Source organism: Atractosteus spatula, chromosome 6 (genome assembly GCF_055471065.1).
Source record: "Atractosteus spatula isolate fAtrSpa1 chromosome 6, fAtrSpa1.hap1, whole genome shotgun sequence".
Classification (NCBI taxonomy): Eukaryota; Metazoa; Chordata; class Actinopteri; order Semionotiformes; family Lepisosteidae; genus Atractosteus; species Atractosteus spatula.
This window is the reverse complement of record NC_142711.1, coordinates 39,084,522-39,103,620: the sequence shown is the minus strand read 5'-3', so window position 1 is coordinate 39,103,620 and position 19,099 is coordinate 39,084,522. Positions and strand designations below refer to the sequence as shown.

Here is a 19,099-nt window from a genome sequence, read left to right as displayed (position 1 = left end):
GGGGAAAGAAGGAATGTGTTGATCTCATGCCGTCTTATTTTGCAGTCTGCCAGGGTGTGGCCATTGCCAATCAAAGCACTGGATTTGTCGAGAGCCCTAACTACCCCAATACCTACCCCCATTATGCGCAGTGCAGCTGGACCGTTCAGGCTTCTGCAGGGAACACCATTAACTATACGTTCACTGCCTTCGATATAGAGCCACTGTGCAATTATGACTATATCAAGGTGAGTTCCAAATCTCTTTATGGTGATACCATTGTCATGCCACATAGTTGTTTTTTACTTTGCTTTGATTAATTTGTATAATGCATACCTTATCATATGCTTTACCACAATTTAATTTCACATTGCTACATGTTGCTGTGCTTTTACCATGCTTTTACACAGTACACTTGTATAAGGCTCTGCCTTGCAATCAGGCATGTGCACTCTGAATGGGGAGGTGCAGTGTGATTGTGGTTGAACTGGCAACACAAAACAGAGTAATTTTCCCAGAGTGTTATTCCAGCTGTTAAAAGAGGATGCAGTGGATTGTGTAGCCTCCTGACTGGTGTGGCCCATGAGAAACACTAACACTTTAATGACAGGATGTGCATTGGTAGGATATCTTTATCAAACTAGGTATTATTGCTCGGTTCTCAGCATGCCATCTCATTGTTGTCTTATTCTATTTTGGGTGAGTTTACTCAGTTTATAAAAGAGAAAAAATAAAATGAGATGAGCTCAGACATGTCTATAATGCCATTGAGATTATTTAAATGGAAAGGAAGGACATTTCAGACAACTTTTATTTTAACATTTTGCTTCCAGTAGAACTGAGAAGATTGTAAGCTTTGATTGGGAAGTATTCATTTAAAGTTTGGGGTAGGTTTGCTTTTTTATTTAATAGGATTTTAATTTGCACACAGTTTTAGATATTATGAGCATAACCTTTTTCTAGATTTAGAATATCTTTCCACTGGAAAAAGCAGAGATTGAAATGATACGATTGATTAGAATGAATAAAACAGGTTACAAAAATCAGGTTAGAAAGCCCACAGAGAAGGTCACTGCTGTTAGATCATATTTGTCATTTTACTTGGGTGGAGTAATGTAATTTTTAAATGAAGGCCCTGGTTGTTACTTTACTTCCTGGTGACCAAGACTGAAGCGTTGCTATGAAAACATGTATGACATCACTTGGTGAGTTAAGCATATTACTTCACTGCCCAAATGCTGTTTAGACCTTCTTTCATTTCCTTATTGGGTGAATGTAATGTGTTTTGCTCTGTTTACCAGAAAGTAAAGGCTGTGGTTCCACCAAACCACAACCTTATCTGAAGTAATGATCTTACTAACAGAAAAGGGGTAGCCTTTAATTGCATTAAATTCCAATGATATTTAAGACTCAATTTGTATATTTCCAGTCATACATTTGTAATATGGACAACCAACTGCTATATTTTGACAAATGGACAAATCACAGTGCCATAAAAGGGTTTAGGCTTTTATTGTATTTTAGTTAACAGTGTTGGTCAAAACCTTGTAGATTCCTCTTGGAAGGAAGCTCATAAAGGTGTAGCACAACAACTGTTTTCTGTTTTACGCACACCTTCAGATGCGGCAGATGGTCATTTTTATTGTCAGGGTGAAAATGAAGATAATATTTCTTCATATTTTCTTTACCAGTTTGGAAGACAGATTTCTTAATGAAAGTACCTCAAAAACTATGCCCCTCCAGACATCTATTTGCACACTTTTAATTCTGTGCCAATATATCGTAGGTCTTCTTTAAAAAAAAGTTACTGGAGATGAATTTCAGTACATCCACATGAATACCGCAGCAACTAAGGCAGTGTTTCCCAATCTTTGGAACTCCTTTCATTAGTGCTAATGTCTGCTACTTTCCTTTAAATGAGCTGACTATTGCCTAATTGAACCCATAAATCATCAAAACATTTATATTTCCAAGAATATGTAGTTAGCTAGAAATTTAAAAAATAAATATAAAGAAACAGGAGCGATTAAAAATATAAAAAATAAATTGGGGAATTAGACAGCAGTGGGGATTAGGATTAGGACATTAGCAGTTAAGGTTATGGATTTTCAACAGAAAAGTTGTAGATTCAAATGCCATGTCAGACACTGCAGTTGTATTCTTGATTAAAGTACTTTGTGTAGACTGTAAAGGAAAAATGGTTAGTAAAATGTGTACAAGTCCAAGGCAGTTTAGAAATAAGTTGAATAAAGTAATCTGGAGCTAACCACAAAGCTATAGTTTAACATGTCACAAGGCTAAAAAGTGAAATCATATTTCTCTTCCAAAATGACTGTCATATATTTCTTTAGATGCAACAACAATTCCTTTATGAGATGCTATTGAGACTAAAGGAAATACCATCAACCGCAGATGTAGTAACATAAGCACATAAGAATATTTGCAAACAAGATGAGGCCATTCAGTCAATCTAGCATGTTAAGTTTTAAGTATTCTGTTGATCCAAGGATCTCTTTCAGAAGTGTCTTTAGAAGGGTGATTATATCTCGCCCATAGTAAGAGACACAGTGAGGTAGTAAGTGATGAGGGTCTTAAATTATGGTATCAAGGCCTTTCCTTTAATTTCAGGATGTTTAAATTGTATGTAGTTCCCATAGGAATTCTTTTTAAATGTCCTGATTTTGCATGTGGTGGCCTAAGAATCTTACATATTACAAATAAAAGCAAAAAGAGAATTAAAAGTTGCACTTTAATCACATCAGATCTCTCTGGTAATGAGTGCCTTTGATAGGTGCTCTGACAGTCCAAGTTGGGCTGAGTCAGATTCAGCAGCAGAAATGTCTTCCTATGTCTCATCTTAATTTAAAATGACTATCTTACTTGCTTTATTGCATCCGTGGTTTTGCTCCATTTCAGATTATTGTTATATTGTACAGTTTCATTTAACAAAGTTGTCTGATTTCTGTTTTTCCATACAAATTAATTGCATGCCCACATTTTCAGAATAGTGAGCATAACCCTTGGGTGCTGTTGCTTAGGGTTTATTCTAAAGCTGCTAACGCTTGATGCTTCTCTTTGGCCCTCTCACAACAAAACACTCCCTGTAATCACCTACTCTTTAAACACATGATCCTCTCAAATGCTAATCTCTGTTTCTAAATTTATTCCTAACCCAATCCAATAATATTTCAAAAAGACTATGTTAGGTTTCTCCTGCTCAAAAATTCGTCAAAGACTGCTTTTCAAATTATTCATTGGTAAAAACCTGAAATATAATCATAATAAACTTCTTTTACATTGCACTGTTAAAAGTAGTTTCTCAACATGCTTTACAGAAAGAAAAAATCAATGATATTAGATAAAAGAGTACAATAAAAAACAGGGGTTTTGAGTGCGGTGGAAGATGCAAAGGCACAGACACAGATATCAATAAAGTAAAAATATTTCTGAAGCTCAGAGTAGATAACTTTCTAAATATCCTTGGGGACAGAATTCCAGAGCTTTGGGGCAGAACAAGAGAAAGTCCGGTCACCCATTGTATGTATAAATATTCTAGATAAATAGATAAATAGAAGAAGATAAATGTGTTGACCAACTTTTCAGCTATAGTCAGAGACAATATAGGATAAAGTCTGCCTATATTTCTGTGATGGAAGAGTTTTTACAATATTTTACACATGTGAGGCAAATGTCATGCCTGAATCAAATATTACCTGAAGTTCTATTTCGATAGAAGTATAGTGCCATCTACAAATAGGGTTGTTGCATTAGCTTTACAAAGTCAATGAGAGGTGCCAAGAAGCATCAGTTTTGTCACAGTTTAAATGAAGAAAATTTTGAGTCATCCAGGTTTTTATTTAGAGATGCAGTTAGAGATAGCAAATATGTCCACTTCAGTGTCAGGTTTAGTATGGATGTGGATTTGAGTATCATCAGCATAGAAATTATAATTCAGACCATTGGACCAAGTGGGAACATGGGAACATGGAATAGTAGAGGACCCACTATTGAGCCCTGAGGAGCAATAGATTGAATGATCCCAACTTCAGAGCTGAAACCCTGAAGAGAGACAATGTGTTGGCAATCAGTAAGGTAAGAGTCGAACCATTTATGAGCAATGTTAGAGACTCCAAACATACTGTAGTTTCAAGACAAGAAAGTAAGATGTCATGGTTAACAGTGTAGAATAAGGATCAATAGAGAACCAGAATCAGAAACCATAAGAAGATTGTTAGTGAATCGAGCTATACTTAGTACTCTCTGGCTTTATGTGCTTCAGGGACCTTTAATGAAATGATTTTAATTTTCATATTGCGTAATAATTTTCATTATTGGTCTAACTTTTTTCTTACTCAGAACTCTGATTCTAGTGCATTACAGCTCTACTTTGGCAACATTATGTGGAATATAATAAAAAATGGAAAATATTTAAAATAAGATGTAAAGAGAAAAGTGATTAGTACTGTACAACTGTGTTTTGTACTGTAACAAAGAAGATTAATACCAGAAATCTTAACCACTGACATGTTTAACCTTTAGGGCAATCTAGTTCACAATGGAGGCATTACAACACTACTTTGAAGTGAGAATCCACCAAAGAGATCGGCACTTTTTTTCTTCATTATTATAATAAGTCAAAGTTATCCATCATGGTAATCACTCATTCAGACAGCTCTAGAGAGCTAGAGAGTAAACAGCTACTGTACAGTATATCTACAATTCGGACAACAGGACCTTTTTGTTTTATATTATCAAAAAGACAGAGCAGAAGAAAATACAGTGACCTGGTTAGGATAATACCTGATCGGTAATTTAATGTTAGATCTTAAACTTCCTTTTAATAAAAAGGTGTACCTTTTAATAAAACTTAGTGAGGAATACTCACCCTCCTTACTACGGCAGGAAGAGTATTGGTGACAACCTGTTCTGTAACTGTTTTAGGAGAAAACAAGATTTTATTTATCCTTAAATAAAGGAATATTATTATATTTTCCCAATAATGGACATGGGAAATTTTAGACAAACATTTTTGAAGGTTTCAGGGTCATAAGGGTTACGTTGCAGTGCATTGTTTTCATTGAACAGGGCAGTCCAGTGAGAGCTGACTGTGAGCTAGATGCAGTTTACCCTCCGTGATGTCTCTTTCTCTCAGTTACACTTACAGTAGGTGTGTAAAAGCTATGTGAGCTCAGGGTGTTGTTGCCAAAACATCTCTACAGTTCATTCTGTCAGTTCTGCATTTCCCTTTGTGTCCTCTTGTCACATTTTACACTTTGTATTCAGATGTGTGGCACATTGTACATACTTTAGCTTCATTGGTATGGAAGATGAAGAAAGAACATTTCTACTGTGTATCATGTATTTCTTTTTATTTCAAACAAACAATTCAAGGTGTTAAAGTCATATACTCTCTTGGCATTCTTTTCATATTTTAATGTTATCCATGTACAGTATCAAACAATATTTGTCTTCATTCTTAAGTTTAAATAAATTTGATCATGTTTTCTACTCTTTTTGCTTTACTTTTTGTGTTTTAGAATTATGTGACTGCATATATTGTATGCTGTGTATTTATTAAGTTTCATTCGTGTCTCACTTACTATGAAATCTATCTCATTCCAGCTCTATGATGGGCCAAATGATCAGTACCCTCTCATTGGCACTTTCTGCGGTAACACACCACCTCCAGCCAACACCACATCAGGACCCAGCTTGCATGTGGTCTTCCGATCGGATTCCTGGGTGGCGCACAGTGGCTTCCAGATGCTGTGGTACCAAAACGGTAACATGGATTCCAGCTATGGGATCACTGCTAAGCCATTGCTCAAATCCCGCTTCACAAACAGGGCTCTAAAGGAAGCAAAAAGCTGTTGCTTCACTGAATTCTTGCTTTCTTACTTTGCATTTAACAGCAAAGAGATTTTTGAATGCATGATGGTTTTATTTTTTGTTTATATTTGTAAGAATTACAAAAGAAAGGAATAAGGAAAAAAAAACGTATCCTTTGCAACTAGAGATGTCGGAACAGATTAGCTTCTTGTTCGGGCGTGGCAGCTCTTTCAGTCCTCAGTATGATGGATGGCATAAAAGCCCTCCCTCTGCAATCACTTCACACGCTCTGTTCAGTCTAGATTGCTTCTTTTTGGCAGCTGCCCTCTGACTCAGAGGCCCCAAGAGGGAGAAGACAGTGTGAATTTTTCTCTTTTTCTCCTGGTATTTATTAGCTGCTTCCTGTACATTCATTCTTCCATTCTTTCCTGGAAACAAGCAAAGGCTAAAAGATTTTTAAAATTACAGGATTATAGGATTTTTGTTTTCAATCTAAGTCTTTTCTTTTTGAAACTTTCATTCCAGAATGTACAGAATGTTGTAATGAAATTTAATCTGTAGAATGCGTTTTTGTATTTCAGTACTAACTTTTCCCAGTCAAACTCAAAAGGTTAAGGTGAAGTTTTGTGGAGTTTGCCGTACTACTTAGGATAGGACTTGGGAAAGACAGGTCCCAAAGTAGAAAAGTCTGACATTAGACTGTTACTTTTATTTGAAGCCTGATGTCATACTTTGGATTTAATATTATTTATATTGAAAGAAAACTTAAAGTCACAAAATGAAGTGGCAAAACTAGCTAGTTATCTAAAGGTTTCTTTAAAAAAGGACATGTTACATCAAATAGGAATAGGTATAATATTTTGTTACTAAAGCCCACAGTTGAATTGACTCTACTTATCTTTTGTCTCTGGAGTGTCCAGAGTTTTTGCTGTTTGTAGTATGACAAGATCATAGCTACCTTTTAGTCACACATCTCTCACATTACACTGCATAATCAATGCAATTATCATTCTGGTGAAGGATATCCTTGAACTTTTGGAGAGCTTTGAGGATCAAGGGTTAACTAAAACAAACCACGTTGAAAGTGGATATGGTCTATAAAAAAATGAAGGTTCTGTGTCAGCTTCCCATTAGTTCCAATTCAAAACCCTGACATGCAAGTTTTATAACCCACATCTGTACAGCAACCAATATGGTTCCTTAATTACTAACATTTGAGCCAAAGAAGCAGGAGGTCAGTAACTTCTTTATTTTTGCAACTTTTTTGTTTGTTATTCAGTTTCCTAGCAACGGGTCTCGGGACAGGGGCATTTGTAGATTTTTAGGAGGAATAAGAGATTTGTCACAGTCTTAATGTAGAGGAAAGGACCATTTAATATTTTTTCTGAAAGTAACTCATGTTTTCCAGCAAAGAGGTATGGAAAAAGAAATATAAAACATATCAGTGGTGGGTTCTGTGGAAACTCCAAGTCTCCAGTTTAGGTATTTGGACTGGAAACCCAATATTCAACTGTTATATAACTTCATGTTAGCCATGATCACTTGTCTCTCTTTAGCAACTATTTAGCACCTTGTCCTGGTGAAATTTTTTATTAAAATCCAAACCAATAGAACATCAGGTGAAAATGTAACTAGATATTTCATATTGTGATATTGCGTGGATTGCTGCAGACAGTTGTGAATTGAAATCTTATTGATGGGAAATGAACAATATCAGAACTTATAAAAGTGCAGGCAGGTGAATCTTATCTAGGTAATAAACTCCATATTCAGCAACATCTTAACAAACTTCTTCCTTTTCTTTGTATTTTTGTGAACTAAAATTGATTTAAGGTCTTTTTTCTGAGAAATGTATTTAACTGTAATTTAAACATTTGTTAATTGGAGAAATATATAAGAACATAAGAAAAGTTACAAATGAGGGGAGGCCATTCTGCCTATCTAGCCTCTTTGATATTTAGTTTTGAACTTATCTGGGGTCTATTCCAGCTGTTTTGTAAAAGAATCCAGGGTGTTGGCTTCAACAACTTGGCTGGGCAGCTTGTTTGATATTTCCACTGTTTTTTAAAGAAAGTTTCCTATTCTCAGCTTTAAATGCAGTTCCATGTACATGTAAAAATACATAAAATGATATATAAAACATTCAGAAACAAAGAGAGGAAGACAAGATACACCTGTCATTAAGGGTCTGGCATACATTTTCTTTAAAGTATAGACCAAAGGGAGGCAGTCTGTGAGTCATTTCCCTCTGGTGTGATCCATGATTTCTGGGTAGGGCTTGGGCTATTTTTAATAATTGGATGAGAATCCTGTGCTCCAGCTCGTGCATTTTAGTGCTAGGCTTGCTCTGTTTTTGTTTCTGCCTGTATTTCAGATCTCAAGCACTGTTCTAAGAATTGGTGCACACCTTACAACTTCACTGTCAGGAGAACATTGGGAGTAAAGGAGTTGCAGCTGAGATCTGGGTTGCAGGAGAAAGTCCACAAAAGCCTTGTTCTGCAGGCCTGCCAGCCACATTTTTAGCAGAGCTCATTGATGAATAGTCTTAATTCTATGTGAGAAAGTCATTTGGACTACAGATAGTTTTGGTAAAATATTTAAAGGGAACAATGTAACGGAACAACATTACATCTAGGGTTCTGTGCCATTTCCCAGCTAGTATTGTAAATGCTAATACAGTAGTAAAGGTCCAGTTTCTGTAAAGCAAAGGAAATTAAAATAAACACATAGAAGCTTTAATTTGATTTTGGAGAGTATAGTGTAAGTGCAAAGACAAAAATTAAACACAATGTTTTAGGCAAGAGAGAATTTTTTCTGTGGTCTACAGGCCAAATTAGATTTTTTTTGCAGCTTAACTGGGCTTCAGCAGAATGGGTGTGTATTTTTTACTTACATTTTTGACAGAAATAAACAATTTTGACAAGTAGTGCAATACTGTCTGGTAATTATGTTTTTCCACATGGTCTCCCTGGAGAATGAAAGATGATGCCCTGCACTATGTCTGGGGTCTGCTACTACTGAGAAGTAGTTTTAGACTTGTCAGATTCTGATTCCAAATTTTCAGATTTACGATCGTAGAAATACTGATCCTCATACTGTGAGGTTTATAAAAGCAGGAATTTCTCTTTATCCATATTATGCTCCTATTTTCCTGCCTGGTGAGGCAGTGAGAGTAAAGAATAGGAAAAGACCTGGAATTGCCTGGGGCAAAGATAAGACCATATCCAGTCATGCTAGTATCACAGTGCACATGGGCAATAATAAGCAGATTGTTTTATGAGAAATGTTCAATAGGTCATTTATATTTCTGAGTCATTGAATGATTATACGCTTCATGTCTTTCCACATAATGAATATATGAATATAGACTTATTTTGTTTAAGGCAAATACTTTTGAAAGTAAAAGGGCCTCTCTACCGGGAGAAAGTAAATCTTTTCCTAACCTTCCTTATTTTCTTCTCCGAGTCTTGCTGTTGCCACTGGTGACCTGGGACTCTCCGACAGTCTTACTGCTGTCTCTGGCAACTCCAGTGCTCTGCTTTGACAGTCTTACTGTTTTACACCAGTCTTACCAGAGTATTATCACATTCAGATTCTAGTTGGAGCTGTGTCAGCATGTGTTGCCTGCAAAGGAAGAGGTAAAGGTTCATTCAATGCTGAAAGATGAAGCCCTCTTCAGGTATGAAGGAAAGAGGTAAAGTACTCCACAGCCGATATGCTGCATCTCTTTTCTTTACATTTCAGCATGGAATTAACCTTTACCTGTTCCTCATAATCACAATCAGCATTGAATGCAGACAGACACTATCTCTTGGGCACTACAGACCACTACAGACACTACAGACTTTAAGATACTCAGTTTGGCCTGAGTATCTTAAAGTCTCAGGATGAAAAGCGCTTGGTCAAAAATTTATTTTGATACAAACTATTTTACTTAATCTGATAAACGCCTACAATATATATAGTTAGCAATTCTAATGTAATGTTATTTACATTAAGATCTTTTGGCTACCCAGTAGAAATGATGGAATTCTTAGTGCCTATTGTGATAGGCAAGAGAAAAAAACACACAATTTTGTCAACTCAAGGCATGTGGTTGACATCAAATTTAGATACTGCAATTAAGTTTCTTAAAATCAATGAAGGGCCTTATCAATCCATCCGCTTTCTGTAAAGCAATTAGTGGGCTATACCATTGCAATTTTGAGTCTTCATTTGCTTCCAACTCATTTACACATTTTTTCAGTCTCTTTTTGTGTTATCTGTTGCTTGTCATACAGTAGTTGACCTGTATGCAAATGTCGGAAGCTGTCTATGGTGACTTAATTTATCTATCCTGGTTGTTCAGAAAAGACATCTCTATAAATGATGAGAACTGGGTTTCTTTATTGTACAAGTGTACCTGTCATGCCTGTGCCCTAAGAAGATGGTACTGCGATAATCGCAAGATTGTGTTCACTCGTGTCCTTAGGTCCAGGACGTGCTGTACCTCAGAATTGTGGGGAGTTTGATTATTCCTTCTGCTTTCCATTAGCAAATCCTACTAACTATGAGCAACAGCAACCGTTGGCAACGCCTAGGATATAAATACTGTTCTATAATTTGGAAGTCACTGGTACGATAATCCACTCTGTAAAGCAGATCATTCCATAACTGAAACAGGATATTGCTTGGCTCCCCAGGGTTGTACCGGTTGTCTATATATCATATATATATATATAATAGCCCTCATTTAATATATATACATATAATATATAATATTTATAATAGCCCTCGTCTCTGGACAGTTCCAAAGCAAAGTTTACTACAGGCTCAAAATGTTGGTTTGGATGGTTCTCCTCCTGGTTGACTTCCTGGTCAGAACTCCCTGCAGGAGGTTCTAAGGCCTTCATCGGAATCTCTGCCCAAGCTGTCAGCAGGAGGTGGGATTACTAATATCTCATCATTGTCCTTCCTTGAAGCTGAGAGACGTATCAGCCCCCTTCTTTTATTTCCCATGTTGCATTGAATGGGCACTACACAAAACTCTCTTATAATAAATTTTCCTGTGAATTGTCAGCATCACTGTGTGCAGAGGATACCACTTCCCCCCCTGTGAATACATTGTATCAGAACCTATTTTCCCTTAACCCCATGCCTCTTAGGAAAGGCACTTGTGTTTGTTCTCCCTACAGGCATTTGTCTCACTACAGCTGGGGTCCAGGAGAGCCTTGACTTCATATCCTCCTACTTTTATCAGTATCATGACTAAATCTGTGCTAGAATGTAGTGAGTACTAGCATGCATCTCTTCTCTTCATCTGAAACCCCAAACTCTTCTATCTCTATTGAAGGCACTCAACGATTTTGCGTCCAGCAAGTCCACAGTGCCCGCTCACCCTCTCCATTCTTCTAGGGACCCACCCATGGGTTTCTGGTGGGGTAAATGAGGGGATCAGGAGCACTTGTCAGAGTGACAGATGGCTCCAATCAGGTGATCATTAGAGCTGGCTCCTTGAGACATCTAGAATTTAGTTCCCATTAATATTCCATGTCACCTTTGCAAAGTCCTATATTACAGTTGTGAAGGATTTATAAACCTTCATGTTACTCTGTCTGGAAACCTACAATTCTGGGATGTGTCAGCAGAACATCATAATTAAACATAATTTGTGTTCTGGTCTGTATTGTTTAGTTGAAGGCCTCTCTAGGGATATCATACTTACTATAAATCATTAATACAATGCAGGTAGGGGCCATAATAATGCAATCTTTTTGGCTGGAAAGTTATTTGAGAGACAGGACTGGTAGCAGAAATTGTTGCCATTTTTACGTGTCTAATTAAAACATTACTTCTAGTCTACAGGCCCTATTTCCTAGACTTAATGTTAGGTGCTTCAGAATTAGAACTAGAACCATCTAGTGTGAAGGACAGCACTCACTAACACTGGGTAACACTATTCTACAATTAATGAAATGTCACCAAAGCCTTTTTACCCTCTGGTGTCAATTAATTTAGATCAGTTTTGTAATTAATTACAAAAAATAACAGAATAGAAATAAGACCCAGAAAATTAAATATGCTCAGAAGATGAGAATAATCATCTGTCAGTACAGTTACAGTTTTGTACTGGCAAACATAATCTAGTAGTGTATCTTTCCATACAAAGAATGGTTTATACAAGTTTATGCAACATGATTGCATTTGCACTAATTAATGCAAATCAATGAGTGGTTATCTCAATTTCCACTCAGCTTTGTAAAGTACTTTGTTTGGCTAAAGTTAGACCCTCAAACTAAAGATTATATTGATGAACACTGATGGTAACTTGGGAAGTGTCACACAGAAGGATGAGTCAAGCTCAGACAGTCAGATCACACCAGTCATATCGAAAAGTATGTGAGTCAAAAGCAAAAATGCTCTTTAAGGGCATATTCCCCAAACATATGTGGGTATGTACCAGGTCCACCCCATGTGTATCTGTGACAGATAGGATTAGGAGCAAAATTAATTGGGAGCCACTAGTCTGGTGTGTACCTCCTATGTGCAAGTTTAAAATTGATTTGCTGCTGTGCAGTTTTTAGAGGAAGAGAAAGTATTGTCACCGATTGCATTCCAAGCAATAGCATCCACTTGTGTTTTCTATATCTAATATAATGAGAGCACAAATCACACATGCCCGATTCCCTGCACCTTAGTATCATTGGGGCCAACTACAACGGCTGCTCACTTGTACCATAAACCTGGCACACAACAAAAACCCACTTTAGGAGGGTTGGGAGAATTCTTTAATGCACGTAGTACTAAGGAGATGTGATTCTTTTCTCCCTCTCTCTGTGGTCTGCAAAAGAGAGAGAGAAACACAGCCTCTACAGATGAGTCAGACAGGCCGTTTAAGTAGCAACACCCACAGCTGTAGTTCATTAAAGCACCACGTTGCCACAGCTGGTTTCTTAAAGGCACACTGACTGAAGGCCTGTTACACTCACAATGTAGTATGTAAACCATCTTATTGTAACAACTAGGCTGATTACATTCAGGGTTTTATAACCTTGCATTTAAACAGCTATAATTAAATAAAATAATAAAATACATTATCATTACCTGACATTATTTATTAATAAAGGAAATCAAATAATTTAAATAAGAATTCTAAATACCTGACAAAACCACTATGAGAAAGTTTTGCATGTGTGTCTTTCCTGATTTGTGGTGCTTTTATTATAATACATTTTTTTGTAGATTGCTGTATGGTCCTCTCACTTGCACAAATCTAGTTATGCCCACCTCTTAAGCAGATTTTAAATCATTGACAGTTATTAAATATTATGCAAGGAATTCAGGAAGGGGGAAGTGAGACTATTAGCACAGCAATCAGCCACAGAGGATGTGAGATCCTGTGATGCATTGTGTTTAATCATGGGGAAATGTGTCATTTATCAGGTGTCTTTTTTGAGGTAAAACAGCAAAAGGTGGTTATTTCTACAAATGCATTAGTGACACAGTGCATAAAGTCTTAGCTTTGCAGTTATCCTCTAACAGCAGTGTGTTTTTAGCTATTGTCAATGCAGCTGAATTATTGTCTTTTAAAGTTTAACTGACTGGGGAGTTCTAGGGGCATTCTAGAATTAGCTCATTGGCTAACAGGTTGATTCTCATTCTGGGTCTTTTTATAACAGAAGAGGAATCAACATTTCTGTTCACATGTATTTGCAGTTATCTCTTCGGGAAAGCGCTGCTGCAGGGGGGTTGTCTTCACCCAGAGTTTCCTGAGTTAGAACCTTTCTTCTCCCAAGCCTCTGGGTCTTCTCCAGTGAGCCCCATTTAGGACCAATAATACATGGGCAATCTCCCAGAAGCCAAATACAAACAAAACAATTTCTCTTTTTACTTTTTACTATGTGGCTTCTTATAATGAGGTTGTTCTTGAAGCTTTTAATTTGTACCTCTTCAAAAAAAGATGCAGTTACAAGACTTGTTTCTTTGTCTGCTGTTAAATTTAAAACCTCATTTTCTAGTGTAAAGTGCTCAGATATCTTCTCTTCTCTCTGTGCAGGATGTGGGGGAGACCTCTTTGGTCCTCAAGGCTTCTTCAATAGCCCTGGTTACCCCAACAGGTACCCTGACAATCGTGAGTGTATCTGGCACATTGAAACAGCCCCTGGAAGCAGCATCCAAATCACCATCTATGAGTTTGACATCGAGTACCATGCTGACTGTAACTACGATTTACTTGAGGTACAACTCACTTAAATACTTAAATATGTTTTAATAAATATTTTTTAAAAAGTTTAAATTTGCCAAGTAAATGATCCCACATTGCCTATTATTGCCACATTATTAGGAGGCATGGGAAATTATTAGGAGGCCAGGACGCCAGGGTTACACCCCTACTCTTTTCGAGAAACACCCTGGGATTTTTAATGACCACAGAGAGTCAGGACCTCGGTTTTACGTCTTATCCGAAAGACGGCGCTTGTTTACAGTATAGTTTCCCCGTCACTATACTGGGGCATTAGGACCCACATGGACCGCAGGGTGAGTGCCCCCTGCTGGCCTCACTAACACCTTTTCCTTATAATAATCACGTCTATGTAATTTAATTCAAAATGTCATTCTGTTCAAGATTCTAAGCTATTATTATTAAATTAAAATTCCTTTTTATTCTTACTCTGTAACTAGAAAGGACAACACTTAATATTTTGATTAAGCATTTTCAGTTGTCAGTGGGATGGCATTTCTTATTCTTCATACTTTCAAGGAGAAATGTACCTAAAAACCCTAACCCTAAAAATTTAACATAATGCATTCTTTAATATTGTTCTTTTCACCTGTTGCCACATCTCTGTTTTAGCATGCTTTGCTATTAGTTCACTTTGCCTTGGTTGTTTTTGTATTATTTTAGTCAGTACCTTAGTTTCTGGTTCAAGGAAACATGATTCGTGCAGATGAATGTGGTACAGTGCAGAGGCACAAACACTTCCGCTGTTCTTGCCAGTGTTTTAGAACAGAACACAATGGCAGGAAGCTGGGACTGGAACGGTTAATAATACCACCATCCACATCCCCTTTCTGCCCTTTTGGTTTTTAAAATCTGGTGTGCTGTTTTATCTTGCTTGTCCAATACAAAGTACAGGAAATGCTGTTTATTTTGCAACTCATATAATGTAGTGAGAAAACGCCTGCTATGAAGCTGAATCAGAATTAAGACAAAACTGGTATTTATATACTGTATTTCCTTACTGGTTAGAATGTTCTAAACTCCTCCACTTCCAAATATTGTGTTGGTGATCCGGTCACAACAAGCACAGCTTGAATGGAATGTAAAATCTGCTCAATGTTTATCCTGGTCCCATCCCAGTCTTGTACAATCAGATTGAGATTTGGGAATAACACTATACAATAGGGGTGGGGGTCCTGGGTGCTATTCTGCATCTGGGGTGCTACAGTATATGTGTGGAGTTTGTATGTTCTCCTTGTGTTCACATGTGTTTCCTGCCACAATCCAAATACTGGTAGGTGAAATTTGCTTCTGGGAAAATTGGTCCTACTGTGAGTATGTGCGTGTCTGTGTCTGTCCTGCGATACACTGGTGTCTCATCCAGGGTGTATTGTGCCTTATGCACAGTGATTGCCAGGATAGGCTGTGGCTCCGGCTTCCCTGCAACCCATTCTATCCATCTATTACCTAGTTCATCCAACACTGCAATTGTAGCTTTAGTTTGATTTTGGATTTATAATTGTTGGCTGGTGAGTGCATGTACTCATGAGAGATGGTTTGTCTAGTAGTTTAAGGGAGAGAATAAATTTAATATCATAATATTGAGATCTTATGCAGAAGAAACTGGAGGACAAAAATCCAACCTCTCTCAAGATCTTTTTATTAGTGGAGAACTTATGCAGCTAAAGGTAATTCTTTGGCAACGTATACAGTGGTGTGAAAAAGTGTTTGCCCCCTTCCTGATTTCTTATTTTTTTGCATGTTTGTCACACTGAAATGTTTCAGATCATCAAACAAATTGAAATATTAGACAAAGATAACACAAGTAAACACAAAATGCAGTTTTTAAATGAAGGTTTTTATTATTAAGGGAAAAACAAAATCCAAACCTACATGGCCCTGTGTGAAAAAGTGATTGCCCCCCCTGTTAAAACATAAATCAACTGTGGTTTATCACATCTTTGGAAAGCTGAGTTCAATTTCTCTAGCCACACCCAGGCCTGATTACTGCCACACCTGTTCTCAATCAAGAAATCACTTAAATAGGACCTGCCCGACAAAGTGAAGTAGACCAAAAGATCCTCAAAAGCTAGACATCATGCTGTGATCCAAACAAATTCAGGAACAAATGAGAAACAGAGTAATTGAGATTTATCAGTCTGGAAAAGGTTATAAAGCCATTTCTAAAGCTTTGGGACTCCAGCGAACCACAGTGAGAGCCATTATCCACAAATGGCGAAAACATGGAACAGTGGTGAACCTTCCCAGGAGTGGCCGGCCGACCAAAATTACCCCAAGAGTGCAGCGACGACTCATCTAAGGTCGGAGGTCAGAAAAAAACCCACAACAACATCCAAAGAACTGCAGGCTTCACTTGCCTCAGTTAAGGTCAGTGTTCATGACTCCACCATAAGAAAGAGACTGGGCAAAAATGGCCTGCATGGCAGAGTTCCAAGATGAAAACCACTGCTGAGCAAAAAGAACATAAAGGCTCGTCTCAGTTTTGCCAGAAAACATCTTGATGATCCCCAAGACTTTTGGGGAAAATACTCTGTGGACTGACGAGACAAAAGTTGAACTTTTTGGAAGGTGTGTGTCCCATTACATCTGGCGTAAAAGTAACACAGCATTTCAGAAAAGGAACGTCATACCAACAGTAAAATATGGTGGTGGTAGTGTGATGGTCTGGGGCTGTTTTGCTGCTTCAGGACCTGGAAGACTTGCTGTGGTAAATGGAACCATGAATTCTGCTGTCTACCAAAAAATTCTGAAGGAGAATGTTCGGCCATCTGTTCGTGACCTCAAGCTGAAGCGCACTTGGGTTCTGCAGCAGGACAATGATCCAAAACACCAGCAAGTCCACCTCTGAATGGCTTAAGAAAAACAAAATGAAGACTTTGGAGTGACCTAGTCAAAGTCCTGACCTGAATCCGATTGAGATGTTGTGGCATGACCTTAAAAAAGTGGTTAAGGCTCGAAAACCTTCCAATGTGGCTGAATTACAACAATTCTGCAAAGATGAGTGGGCCAAAATTCCTCCACAGCGCTGTAAAAGACTCATTGCCAGTTATCGCAAACGCTTGATTGCAGTTGTTGCTGCTAAGGGTGGCCCAACCAGTTATTAGGTTTAGGGGGCAATCACTTTTTCACACAGGGCCATGTAGGTTTGGATTTTTTTTCCCTTAATAATAAAAACCTTCATTTAAAAACTGCATTTTGTGTTTACTTGTGTTATCTTTGTCTAATATTTCAATTTGTTTGATGATCTGAAACATTTCAGTGTGACAAACATGCAAAAAAATAAGAAATCAGGAAGGGGGCAAACACTTTTTCACAACACTGTAAAAGTTGGTGTTTTCTCAAGCTCATCTTATGTCCTTATAATCACTGTATTGAAATATTAGAGAACATCCCGAAGGGATGTGGCATCTGTGTCTGCAGATGATATTCAGAGTTTTGGTTGCCTTAAACAGGTACCACCAACCCAGCCCTGGGGCCTGAAAAACATTAATTAGAAGTAATCAGTGTTCAAGTGCCACAGAGACATCATTACTGTACTATCAGTGATAGCTGGGGATTCTAATGCAAAGGAACTCTTAGGCTGAGCCCTGTGAATGTGATCTTCTCGTACTCTCCTGTATGATAACCCCTGTTGATGGCAATAACAAGGGCTCAAGTCCTTGTATCTGTATCTACCATCTGTGTCTAAAGTGACTCAGGAATAAAACACAAACTCCTTATGTAATCTGTGTTATTTCAGGTACAAAACATTTGTTTTCACCGTGGGATGTTCTAATATGTCCTGTTCTTTCTGTTTAATTTATTTCATCCTTACTTGTTATTTAATTTGGTTGCCGATTGTTTGCATGGTATTGCAATGCAGGCAGAAGATGATTAAGCAACTTTTCAGCTGGAGAAGTTGTACATTTACAACATAACTTTGTTTAATCTCTAAATATCTGCGGATGCAGCTGTTTCCAGAAAAATACTTGTGTTTTTTTGTCATTGCCTGCTCAATGATGCATGGTTTAAGTAACATACCCCTTCACCAGTCCTTGTTACTCAAGTCCTTTCTGCACCTCAGTCCACATATTTGTTTGTACCTTTCTTTGTGCATATCAGAAAGGTTTTTTAGTTGAAATTACATAATATATCACATTGATCTAATCATTCTAGTTCGCATTACTGATCCCATAACCTATGCCATGCTGTGGATAGGTCCTAGACCCCAAATGTATCAGATGTGTGGGGTGCTTATCTCAGAAACAGAATGCTTGAGTAACCATGAAATTCCCATTATACTGTTTATGATTTCAATCATTATTCCCCCTCTAATATTCAACACACATTATGTTTATGGAAAAAACAGCTAGCTGATATAAAATAAAATAACAAATAAGCAGGTAAATGTGCCTGGTAACAGTTCCGAAATGTTGATGTGACTACTTTGTCTTCCAAAAGACCCACACAGCTGAATATAATAATAAAACTTAAAATAATCTCATATAAACTTTTGTTGAAAGTCTTTCAAGGAAAAATTAATATTTATGTACCATGCTTCATTTCCCTTGGGTATTGAGGTCAAATGAAGATAATAATAAAAGACACTGAGTAGAATCAGTGTCTGTTGGAGTCTGGCTACCAGCTATATTAAAGCTTACCCATGTTGACTGTGTGCATAGTGATCAGTGGCCACTGTTGAACTGGAATTTTGTTGCTCACAGCTTTGGAATGCTGACTTCCACTGTAAAAATCAATAGAACTAACTGAGCAGAAGGGTTCTGAAAAACAAAGATTAAAAAGCTCGCTTTGTGGATGGTGTACCAAGAGGAAGAGACCAGTTCATTATATAACCCATTTTTATGTTTGGAAATGAATGTAAAAAACACATTGCCTTTTTTCTAAATGCAGTTTTGCAGTGGTATTAAACTAAAAAAAAAACTCATTGTACCACACCCATTCTTTCCACTAGATTCACATCTGCAATCATGTGTTAATCATTAGTTTCTTCACTGTGTGCCAGAAAGCTTCATTATTGTCGCTTTTGCCATGGAAACTGTGCTGGGTCTGTTACACACACAAGCAGAAGGC

General features: G+C 37.4%; 1 protein-coding gene across 1 annotated transcript in view; it reads left to right on the top strand.

The window, feature by feature from the left end:
• cubn (cubilin (intrinsic factor-cobalamin receptor)) overlaps positions 1 to 19,099 on the top strand; it is a 133,957-nt gene that overhangs the window by 40,225 nt on the left and 74,633 nt on the right. Inside the window, exons 27-29 of the mRNA XM_088918786.1 lie at positions 46 to 227; positions 5,602 to 5,761; positions 13,844 to 14,025. Coding sequence (XP_088774912.1) covers positions 46 to 227; positions 5,602 to 5,761; positions 13,844 to 14,025 — 524 coding nt within the window. The remainder of the gene's footprint in view (positions 1 to 45; positions 228 to 5,601; positions 5,762 to 13,843; positions 14,026 to 19,099) is intronic.